The 12,132-nt window shown below is 48.4% G+C and overlaps 2 protein-coding genes across 5 annotated transcripts in view; one reads left to right on the top strand and one right to left on the bottom strand.

Moving 5' to 3' along the window:
* The window catches only part of PCNX2 (pecanex 2), a 151,868-nt gene extending 146,229 nt beyond the window's left edge, over positions 1-5,639 (bottom strand). The window contains exon 1 of the mRNA XM_085055491.1: positions 5,355-5,639. Coding sequence (XP_084911617.1) covers positions 5,355-5,612 — 258 coding nt within the window. The 5' untranslated portion in view covers positions 5,613-5,639. The remainder of the gene's footprint in view (positions 1-5,354) is intronic.
* A 4,593-nt stretch (positions 5,640-10,232) lies between these two features.
* The window catches only part of MAP3K21 (mitogen-activated protein kinase kinase kinase 21), a 42,696-nt gene continuing 40,796 nt past the window's right edge, over positions 10,233-12,132 (top strand). The window contains exon 1 of one of the 4 annotated variants that reach the window (XM_085055486.1): positions 10,233-11,098. In XM_085055486.1, the coding sequence (XP_084911612.1) occupies positions 10,363-11,098 (736 nt within the window). In that variant the 5' untranslated portion in view covers positions 10,233-10,362. The remainder of the gene's footprint in view (positions 11,099-12,132) is intronic. The other 3 variants (XM_085055484.1, XM_085055485.1, XM_085055487.1) reach the window with 3 other exon arrangements.

The following is a 12,132-nucleotide window of genomic DNA, read 5'->3' on the forward strand; positions in this document are numbered from 1 at the left end:
CAATGGACATTTGCAGTTACAATTGAAGTACCAAAGTGTTTACCATTATAGTCATGGAACACCCTTATGTATTGTCATTACACAGCTGCAGTCTCACAGTGAGTTTAATCTCTTTTCAAGTTCTCGGTTTGTTTTTTTTAACAGAGCTTTACTATATTCCTGCACAACAACAAGAAGAAACCCCAAGCAACAAACAAACAAACAGGAAGATTTTCAATTCTCAGCATTTACTAAAAGTCTACTGAAGTTAACTTTTAAGAATGGTGTTTACTTCAAGATTAAATCTATCATTTTTTCAGATTCATAACTAAATCATACCAAACACAGGTAAAGGGAAGGGAACAAAGCATGCTTATTTCATCTTTAGATCGAGTCATCACACTTATCTTGATGTTGAAATTAATAAATTGAATCATTTCTGTGTTGAGACAAGCAAATAGGTTGCAATTCTGATGCTGCTTTTGGCTCACTGGGACTTCCTACCATCAAGATGTACACACAAAAATTTTCAGGCAAATCGTTTTTTATGATTATTCTGATTCATTTTTAAAAAATCTATTGCACAAGAGTGGAGAAGCTATTTAGAATGTATGTACTACCAATGATCTCTAATAAGCCAGGCATGATGTTCTGCAAGTTGAGGCTTATTCTCTTAAGAGGACTTCATGATACTGTGTACATATTGGCTCTCAGCATACCCTTCCATTATTTAGAGAACCTGGGCCAGAAAGAGGATCCATCTGCAAGGTCAGGTTCTCAGGGTATAAGGCTTGGTAGATGAGGCTGAAGAACTTGAGGTTGAAGAATTTGTGGTTTATGACTAATGTTTTTACAAAATGAGTTAGAAATTGCTTGGTTTCACAAAGAGTGACGGCCAATTACCTGCAATGACTTGTTAAAGAGAGATTTGTTCACCTTCCAAGGAATCTCTTCAACTATACATTAAAAAGCACAGATCAACCACTCCTTATTAAGTAACAACTCAGAATGGCCCACTAGAAAAGAAGGGCTTTATAGGTGACATTCATAAAGCTTAATAAATATTATATGAATAATGTCAAGAGGACACAACAAAAATAGACTTCCAGTAGCACAGCCTGTGCATGCAGAGAGCATGCTACAAGAGAGACTCAAAGGAAGCTCCCAGATTTCCGAGGGGAAAACAGGGCCAGTTTTAGCAAATGCTGAGTGCTGCATGTCCTCATCCTTCATCTTGTGACCAGACCTACCGGAGCTGTGCCCTGAGCCAGCCCGTGGTCTCCCTGCCCATCTGTCTGAGATAAAATGTGTTTTAGTGCACTCACCATACCAAGACTGTCAATGCATAACATGGCCAGGGCATCTTCAATACTCTGAATCTTGGGGCAGGTTGAGTACTACGAGCCAGCAGGTTGCTTCCTGCCCTTCTAATTTCATGAGAAATTAGGAGAAGGATGAAGCTGATAATGGAAAGCCCTCCATTCTCTGAATCAGGCCTCTTGCATAATGTGCAAATGTCATATGACTGCAGTTGGTGTTCCCAGGTACTGACAGGTGAAAGCTAACAAATCCACACTAAGAAGGAATGAAGTTATAGACCACTGTAGAATTGGATGATAGAGTCACTTTTGATGCACTATATTTATAATTAGCTTGGCTTGCTATGAAAATGAGGTTTTATAATCACACCATGTGTCTGTGTATTCATCATCTCCCTCCATCCCCTCAGTTGAAAGGCAGCCAAAGAATTAAAAAGTTATTCAGCAAACTTTAAGAGAATACACCCCACTGGGCAAGGTCACAGCAGCATACCTCCTCCATTAATGAGAGGAACCCACACAGCTCCCCGATCTTTTGATGCCACTCCAGTGACAGGAAAAGTTTCAATTGAGCTGACATCTTATTAGAAGCTAGAAAAAAAAAATCCACTAATACAAATTCATTAGAAAGTACACTTCATGACTTCCCACAGGTTTCTATGGAAGCTGTAGCCCTAGTTTTCTTCATTCCTGCCCCATTTAAAACTCTACCATAACGTACTTTTTGTTCTCCAGTAGCTTCTGTTGCTGTACTCCACACCAGAATAGCGTGGGGTCACAGCCAGAAATGGAGGCTGGTGTGTCCCAAACGTGCCCCAACTTACTACCGCAAATGCAACAGAGTTGATGTCACCATGTACAGAGCACCTTTGCTTGGGGCTTCTGCCTGCCCAGAGACTGCTTCCTGAGGAACAGCCACATTCTCCCTCACGTGTCTACTGACATTATTTGAGTAGCACAAAGGTAGAGGTGACTGAGATATATACACATAAGCATACGTGACCTTTGAACAAAATACCACACCTTGCTAATTGGGCTGAGTGATTAAAGGTGCTTAGACCCAGATGCATCCTACCCACTGCTGGAAACGCTGAAGCACCTAAAGCAAGGCAGTGCTGCACTTGGGCCTCACTGTCACCCTGTGCTTCAGAACACAAATGAGGGAACTACCAAACAAATGTCAGCCACTACTATCAGAGATACGCTTGGGACATGTAACACAGGGGCCAAAGATCTGTATTTATATGTTAATCAAGGAGAATCACTACCAAGAGATGTCCATCACATATATATAATATATGTATAATATGTATATAATACATATTATATAATATGTATAAAACATAGGAAAGCAGGTAGCAAACAAAATTCCAGGGGTGTACATTGAGTTCTAAGTGTGTTTCCTACCACACAATAAATATAGCACATAACAGTGTAGCCTGTCTGTCTGCTGTGGAGATGTACATATCCTTAACTTTTACAGAGAGATAGAGTAGGGCAGAGCGTGGCCAAGTGGGGACTGGAAGCAGCTGACACACTGATAGTTTTATCACAGGTTACCTCTGAGTAATTTATGTGCCCACACCCTTATTACTGCCATGTTGTACTTCTATCACAGCATGATTTGAAGATTGAATGCATAAGAAGTAACAACTCTGTAAGTTCAAGGGTTCCCTGTCCAATAAAAGGCAGGAGAAGCATTCAGTATGTTGGTTTGGGGACCTACCCAAACACGATGCACATTCTCTTGTGGCTTGTAAAATAAGCTATAGAACAAGTATTTCTCAAAGTTGCATCTCTGGGTCACTGGTGTTTTATTGGGGCTGAATTCAGCCCAGGGGCTGAATACTAAAGAGTTATCACTATTTTCATGCGCAAACACCTAGGAACCTTGGACTGTTTGGTGGAATAAGAGAACTTGAATTCTTAATATATTATGAGAGTTGATATGGCACAGTTAGAAGATATCTCATTATAATTTTGAAACTTGATTTTAACAGGAATGATGCTCCAAATATCCAATGTATATTTTTAATGTAGAAATGATAAATGAGAAAGAAAAGAAAGTGATGGAAACAGATCTGCATTTTCAGGGGTGGGAAAGCTAATAAAGGAATCCTTAGCACCAAAGTAAGCTATGCTGACAAAGCTAGAGAAAGAAATTCTCGATCCACACAATAGAAACAACTTGATACTTTAAGCTTCTCAGTGCTACTGTCAGCACGCCTCTGCTGAGCCACTGTGAAAAAACTAAAAACAGATGGATGAGTTTTGCCATTTGATTCAAATCAAACTGTTTCAGAGAGACTTCCTGACACCAAAAAAAGTAAGATTATCCCAAGCAAAGGAAAAATTTAAAAAGTAGTACTCTGATCTGTTTTGATTTCGTCATTTCAAGAAACATCGACTACTTTAACTGAATCCAAAACTATTGGAGTCAAGTAAATAACATTAATATCACCCTAAACAGTATTGAATATTATAAACAAAATTTATTATAAACTAGAGAAAACCTCTAGTGAAAAAGCAGGTTCAAGTTTCCAAGTGGCAAGAATAGATGTCTTGCATAAAGTTTACAAAGCCTTAGAAACAAGGCACTTGAAAATAAGAAAATGTGTAAGGACATAATTACTCTCAGGCAGCCATCATAATAAAAGCATTATTCTTATCAAGGAAAAAGAATTCCCATAACAATATGTTAGCTCAAGAACACAAGTCCTGCATTTAACCAGATGATTCATCAGAAAGCCAGTCTGCAGAAAAAGCAAGTCCATCTAGATAGGCAAAGATGACACTCAAGAGAGTTCAGTAGATAAGTTATGTTTTCTCCAATTCCATTTAAAAAATGCCTTTTTTTACCTTAGCTCTGACCTACAGTCCAGTGTTCTTTTGTGCAACCCCCATACCTTCCTCCATGCCATCAGTTCAAAAGTTTCCCACAAGGAAACACATATGCTTCCAGATACATACTTATATCAACTGGGAAAAAAAAGTTAGCCTCAATCTTTTTAATCACATATACAACTTGGACAGTAAATCCTAAAATGCAAGACTCTTGCTTTGTAAACCTTCTATGCAGGTTTGCATAGGAAATAGACCCTATCAATCAGAAGAAAGCATATTGTAATCTTGGTTCATTAACTCCATGAGCCATGCTTACAGGAATTCACTGCAATCCATGCCACAAAATCCAGTACCAACTCATGCTTAAAAATACAAGACTTGCTTTCCATTGGGATTGCAGGGGGATTCCTAAATGCACTTTGCTTTTGAAAATTGGGCCCATGTAGAGTGAAGAAACCTATTTAGAATTTTTGTCCAAAGAAAATTTCTACAGAACTTAGCTGAGAATTTAGTTGAGTCACTTCAGGAACCAAATGGATGGAAACTGCTTCTAACGGAAGCAATATTGCCCTATAATCACTGAAGGACACACCAAAATAGATTCGATGATCCAGCATACTTTAAGCTTTTCTCACACAATAGGAAAACACACAAAAAGGGAGCAAAAGTTTCAAACTCTTCAGGAAAATAAATTTTAAAGTCTGGCAAACAAACTCTAGCTATTATTCACTGGCAAAGTTTAAATTTCAGCACAAAGGGAGCTGCATGTCACAAAAAGCCATGTGATTCACTAGTGACATTCAGCAAGGCGTATTAATTACATGGTATCTGGATTTTTCCATTTATTTACCCTTCTCAGCAGGTAAGACTGGATCAAACCTCAAAAAAACAAAACCCAAAACACCTGTCTCCAAGTAAGATTTTTAACCAAACGTCCCCACGGTCATTCAGCACTTGCCGAGGCCAGCACTGCACCCCTACCCAACTCCTTCGGCAGGGCTAAGAGTCCGGCCCCTGCCTGGCAGGGAGCAGGACTCACCCCGTTAACCTTTAAACACAAACCCCTCAGGTAAAGCCCAGTATGCCCAATACTTAAGCCCCCCGAGAGGGCAGTTCCCAGCCCGCTGAGCGCACACGCCCGGCCGCTGCCGCCTCAGCCGCTGCTGCCAGCCCGCCGCCCGCTGCCTCCCGCCCGCCCCCAGCCCCTCTCACCAGGTGCAGGGCCATGGGCAGCGTCAGCAGGAACAGCCACAGATAGAGGTGGCAGCTGTTGGTGAAGGCGCCCTGCTCCGGGTCGTGGTACCAGCCGCCGGTCAGCGCCGCCCACACGCCCTGCCCCACCAGCCGCGCCGCCGGCGACACCATGGCTGCCCCCCGCCGCCGCCACCGCCGCCCCTCAGCCGCCCGCCGCCGCCGCCGCCATGCCGGGCGCCCGCGGATTCTCCCATGGTGCCCCGCGACGCCGAGCATCCCGCCCGCCCCACCCCGGGCGCCGCCGCCGCCGCCGGGAGGGCGCCGTCACGGGCCGTCCCCCGCCGGGCACGGCACCCTCTCGGCCCCGCCGCGGGCCGGGGCCGCCGCCGCACCGGGGTCCGCGCCCGGCTGCCGGGAGCGGCCGCGGCGCAGGGAGGCCGCGGGGCGGAGCGGGGCCGGGCCGAGCCGCGGCGGAGGGGGGGCGGTTCTAGCGCGGGGGTGTCACTCACGGCCGCGTCTCGCCGCGGGGAGGTGCGGGGTGTGCTCACAGGTGCAAAAAAAGCGCGGCACAGGGGCAGCCCCAGCGGCCGCCAGCTGGGCTGCGCGCCTCGCCGGCCACTCCCCCACCGCCGGGTTCTCACTGATCCTGCCCGATACATCACGAGTTTCCGATCTGTGCGCTCTGCCCAAATCCAGTGTCACCCGTTTTGGGTTGACTTGAGCTGTGTTTTGGGCGGGATGTGGGGAAATTCCTCGAAAAAACATTCGGTTTCTTTCAAGAATGAGTTTAGGGTAAAAGCCAGTCTGCCTTCGTTTCACGCAGCTGACCTGATGCTAGCGGAGAGAAGAGGTAGGGGCGGGGTGGAGGAAGCATAGGCGTGCGAAGTGGGGGAGAGTGGGGCTGAAAAGGCGATGGAGCTAAATGGAAGCTTTGAGTATGGGAGAATAAAGTCAGTGAAGAATGAGGCATAAGGATACCAGGTGTATTCTTATGGGACAGCCTTGAAGGAAGGGGTGTAAGGGTGGGTCGTGAACACCAGGGCTGACCACACACAGTGCTCCCCACCTGCCACCCCCGACCATCAGAAAATAGCTGTGAACTTCAGTTGTAAGTCTGCCACAAGTCCCTTCCAGGGACTTCCCCACATGTGTAGACCTTTATTTTAGTCAATTTTGTGAAGGATGCATGTATGTAATGGAGGTAGCCACGCACCTTGCACATCACCAAATTTCCCTACTTCAATTGTTCCTGACCATGGCTAGTTTCACAGACCAAACATGCCATTCTGCTGTGCTTTGTATGGATTTTTTTGACAAAGGTAAGAGACCAAAGATGCTATTATAGTATTTGTGAGCTAATGAATCACATACCTCAGATTTTTTCCTGATGTCGCAGGCGATGTGGTCGTGCTGAATGCTTGTGTTGGTCTGATGGGAGAGATGATACAGCACTATGGACAAACAGCTGGGAGAAAAGGCATCGTCCCCTTCAGCAGCACTGGCACCCTTAGATGCCTGAGGATCTACAGCCTTGGGGCTTGAGGACTTGCACAGTGTGACCTCAGTGAGCAGCGAATTTCCTGAGTTGTTCTCGAGCTGTATGAAGGAGGCACAGTCTCAGCTGCACCTCATGTGCTGCTCCCATGAACACATCTTGCCCAAACCTCTGCCTTGTTGAGTAATTTTGGGGTTTTTTATCCTTTGCAGGTTCTTTTCAGGGGTAACAAAGTTTATTAATGCAATTGTAATGATTAAATCAAGTGCAGTATGCAGCTATGAATAATATTTTTGATGTGTGATAATTAAAAATTTTAAGTTTCAGAAATTAATGAAGTCATTTTCCACAGGCATACTGGCAAATAAGATCATTTACATGCACAGCTCCAAAAAAGAAAGATGAGTAAACAAGGGCGTAAATGAAAAGCTTCTTCAAAACCTCCTCTCTTCTGTTTTTGAGACTTCTGACTCACGTAGGTTATAATGTGGAAGGCCTAGATAATGCAGACTGCAATTGATAATAGGTTGACTTGTTGTCCTGGGGATAGAGTTAATTTTCTTCTCAGTAGATGTTACAGTGCTGTGTTTTGGATTCCATATGAGAATGCTGTTGGTAACACACTGGTATTTTAGTTGTTGCTACATCATGTTTGTCATAAATCGAGAAACTTTTTGTGTCTCATGCCTTGTCAATGAGGTGGTGCGAAAAAGAAAAACTGGAAGGGAGCATAGCCAGGACAGGTGACCAAAACTGGCCAAAGGGATATTCCAGACCATATGATATCCTGCTCAGTGTATAAAGTGGGAGGAAGGGGGGGACATTAGGAGTGATGGTGTTTGTCTTCCCAAGTAACCATTACATGTGATGAAGCCATGCTCTCCTGGAGATGGCTGAACACCTGCCTGCTCATGGGAAGTGGTGAATTAATTCATTGTTTTGCTTTGCTTGGGAGCGTGGCTTTCCTTTCTCTATTAAACTGTCACTATCTCAACCCACGAGTTTTCTCACTTTTGCCCTTCTGATTCTCTCCTCAGTCCTGCTGGTGGGGGAGTTAGCGAGTGCCTGCATGAGGCTTGGTTGCTGACTGGGGTTAAACCGTGACACTTGTCCACACATATTTCAACTCTTCCTCATCTTTACATAATGCTATTACACCAAATATTTTTTGGCATAATGTACTTGCAGTTATGAAGAGTTCCTGTAATTTCCGGGTCAGGATATGCATTCTGGACACAATGTAGGTACACAGTATTGTAGCTACACAGTTGCAGGAGTGCCAAATGTAAAAAAAAGCCCTCTTTTCTCTCAAGCGACGCCAGTGAGGGTCTGAGCCGAAAGCTTTGCCGTCTGTACGCCGCTCCTCTAATCGGTAACTCCACTAGGTGGTGCCGTCAGGAAAGTTAAGGGCACTTTACACGGTTTTGGATCATAGTATTTCCATTATCGAAACTCCTAGGAACAGCAACTATACACGGAGATCCTAGAGTGCTGGGTGCTGAAGAAACACTGAACAAAGACTAATCCGAGTTGAGTGATTGCTAGTGGATAGTGGCACTTCAGAAAGCAAATTTTGGGAATAATAGCTCTAGATAAATATTTAAACATTTCCCTGTACTGCAACCAATACCTTGTCTGACCCAAAACATTCCACACTTAATTAGTTCCTGCAGATTATTTTAGATAACAAAGTACAAGGTGGAATTTGTGTGGCAGAACGCTTGTATTACAACATACTTTATGGCTTTTATAATAAGGCAAATATGCAGATAAGGGAAAGGTTTGTAATTACCTCTCTGAATAGCTGCAAGGCAATGTTATATTAAAGGAAATGGGAGAAGACTCGGTAGACATGCTGGTTCTGCATTCTTTCTTTTTAGTTAATGTGGTTCAATAAGTCACTTTGGCATAACTGTATTTTTGTCATGTGTACAACTATGAATATAGGGCGATAAACAAGAATTTATGATTTTTGAATACTGTACTTTTAATTTTTTTAAATTAATGTCTTTATGTTCAAACATTAGTTCTGTGGTATCCAGCTGCAAATTTTGTGTTTGTGTGGAGATGGACTGTGCTCTGGATATAGGCTTTTGGGCAAAACATTGAGTGTTCATCACACCATGTTATCCACCCGGCAAGGCAGTTTTACACCTTGAGCAAGCCTTTACTATCCTCCTCGGGGCCTCTGCTGGCAGCAGCCACTTCCATAACCACAGTCCCACAGCACAGTGATCGGCTCCTGGGATGAAAACTCATTTCCTTTTACTTTGAACCACTGTTTCCCACCACACTGGCGAGACGGGAGGGCGTCCCTAGCCCACACACTTCCCTACAACTTCCAAGGAAACCACGACTGTAGTTTAGAAAGTGATACAATTTTTCCATTTAAAACCAGGAGAATCTTTACCCAGAAATAACATGTACACAGCATTTGCTATTTTCAGGCACTCTCTTAATTGAAAGGATTGTGTGATCACACCACACAGGGCTGGGACTCTCAGCCTGTGTATGGACAGGGTGGTGAGCAGCTGAGAGTTGGAGAAGGTCCAGCGCAGTGCAACAGAGATGATTAAGGGCCTGAAGCATCTCTGTTACAAGGAAAAGCTGAGGCAGCTGGGCCTGTTCAGCCTCGAGAAGAGATGACTGAGAAGGGACCTCACCAATGTCTATTGGTATCTAAAGGGAGGGTGCCAAGAGGATGGAGCCAGGCTCTGCTCGGTGGTGCCAAGGAACAGGAGAAGAGACAATGGGCAGAAACTGACGCACAGTAAATTCCACCTGAAGGAACATGACGAAGAACTTCTTCACTGTACAGGTGACTGAGCACTGGAACAGATTGCCCAGAGAGGTTGTGGAGTCTCCCTCACTGGAGATGTTCAAGAACCATTTGGCCTCAGTTCTGTACTGTGTGCTCTAGGATGACCCTGCTTGAGGAGGGAGGTGGGACCAGATGCCCCTCTGTGGTCCCTTCCAACCTGACCCGTTCTGTGAAGGCCTACGAGCGGGTGGCAGAGCAAACACGAACCGAGGAAGCTCGGTTTCTTCAGAAACCGCTTGGGGTTTGTTCCAAAGCCCCAAAACCGCACCAGGAAGGAGAGAGGAAGCTGCCGGCGGAGGCAGGAACCCTCAGCCCGCTCCGCAGCCCTCCAGGGACAAAGGGCGGGGGGTACCGCGCCCCTCCGCCTCGTTCCGCGGCCCCGCCGCACTGCACCGACCCCTCAGCGCGCCGCTCCGCCCGCCGCGCCCCGCGACACGTGACGGCGGGCGGCCAATCCGCGGGCCCGGGCGGGCGGGCGCGGGGCACCGGCGCGGCCCTCCCCGCCTTTCCCGCGGGCGCATGCGCTCTCCCTGCCGGAGCCCCGCGGCGGCGGCGACCGGGCCGGGCGGCTCCGCCCCTGCCCCGCGCCCCGCCCTCCCCTCCCGCGGCTCCCGCTCGGCGGCGGCGGCGGCAGGTGAGGATGCGGCTGGGTGGGCAGTCCCGCGTCGGCGGCGCTGCTGCTGGTGGCCGCCGGGGCTGAGGTCGCTGCCATGGCTCTGCCGGGCGCCGGGGCGGCGGCGGCCGCCGGCGGCAGCGGGGGTTCGTGCCCTCTGTGGACGGCGCTGTACGACTACGAGGCGAGCGGCGAGGACGAGCTGAGCCTGCGGCGGGGGGACGTGGTGGAGGTGCTGTCGCAGGACGCGGCGGTGTCCGGCGACGACGGCTGGTGGGCGGGGAAGATCCGCCACCGCCTCGGCATCTTCCCGGCCAACTACGTGACCCGCCAGCCCCGCGGCGGAGCGGCGGCGGGGGCCGGCGGGCGGGGGGACCCCGCGGGGAGCCTGACGGAGATCGACTTCCAGCACCTGGAGCTGCAGGAGATCATAGGCGTGGGGGGCTTCGGGAAGGTGTACCGGGCCACCTGGCGGGGCCGCGAGGTGGCCGTGAAGGCGGCGCGGCAGGACCCCGACGAGGACATCACGGCCACGGCGGAGAGCGTGCGGCAGGAGGCCAAGCTCTTCTCCATGCTGCGGCACCCCAACATCATCGCCCTGCACGGGGTCTGCCTGCAGGAGCCCAACCTCTGCCTCGTCATGGAGTTCGCCCGCGGCGGATCCCTCAACAGGGCCCTGGCCGCCGCCCCCGGAGCCGCGGCCGCCCGCGGGGGCCGCCGCATCCCCCCGCACATACTGGTGAACTGGGCGGTGCAGATCGCCCGCGGCATGCTCTACCTGCACGACGAGGCCATCGTCCCCATCCTGCACCGAGACCTCAAGTCGAGCAACAGTGAGTCCCGGGCGGGGCAGGGGGGAGGTGAGGAGGGACCTTCGGAGCGCCGCGATAGCGCGGGGCTGTCCCCGGCTCAGGCCGCTGGGGCCGGCGGTGGTCCCGGCGTGGCAGCACTGGCCGTGGCCGCGGCGCTGGGGCGGGCGGCTGGGCCTGGAACGGGCTCCGTCCGGGAGCCCTGTGTCACCGGGGGATGGGTGTCGCAAGTCGGGCACCCGGTGCCAGGAGTTTGGGCCAGCGGCAGGTTAGTTTGCCGGGCCGTGAGCTGGGTTCGAGCTCGTGGAAAGGCCGGCAGCAGCCGGGGGTACCTGCAGCGCGCGGAAGTCCTGCCTTCTCGGAGGCGAGCTCACTTAAAGCGGGATAATATCCAGCGCACAACCACAACGGCAAATCCGTAAGGCTGTTTTTACTCTGATGCGTTGTGTGGTCCTGGCTTTTAAAACTTAGCCGAGGAACTAAGCGCCTTGTAAAGAAAAGATTTAATAAGGGTGTCCGGCTTCTGTTTCACTGCCGGACAATCATGTGTGTTTCTGGTTTCCACTCCATGCATTTAACATTGCTAAAATTTACCCACTTAGCGAAGATTGAGGTGGAAAAGACAAGTACCTTAAAACCAGTAGAAACTGTTGTTCAGATGCCAGATTTGCTTTCATCCTTTGGCGTGGACAAATGCACCTGCAAGAATCAGGGAGTTGCTCAATTCATGCTTAATGGCTCCTTGGTCCATCTGGCAATACAGAAGCATCTAAGATTTTGGCAACTGTGCATTTAGAAGGCTGGCTTACTAGAATGGAGTGTTTATGACTTGCCATTATAGTTGTGTTTTGAACTGATGACCTCAGAGTGGAAATCTGTGTGTTTCTATAAACATCTGAGGCCATCTCAACTCTTCCCTTTTTGTTCTGAATGTGCCAAAAGTGCAGCAATGTGTTAGTCTTTTTTTTTTTTTTCCTTCCAGTTGGGAGTCCTTAAGTAGTCCAGTAGAAATAAAAAAGCTTCATTCAAGTTTGAAGCACTTTGTTTAAGAGGCCGTG

The sequence above is a fragment of the Lichenostomus cassidix genome, chromosome 3, assembly GCF_008360975.1.
Source record: "Lichenostomus cassidix isolate B80296 chromosome 3, HeHo_3.0, whole genome shotgun sequence".
NCBI classification, from domain to species: Eukaryota; Metazoa; Chordata; class Aves; order Passeriformes; family Meliphagidae; genus Lichenostomus; species Lichenostomus cassidix.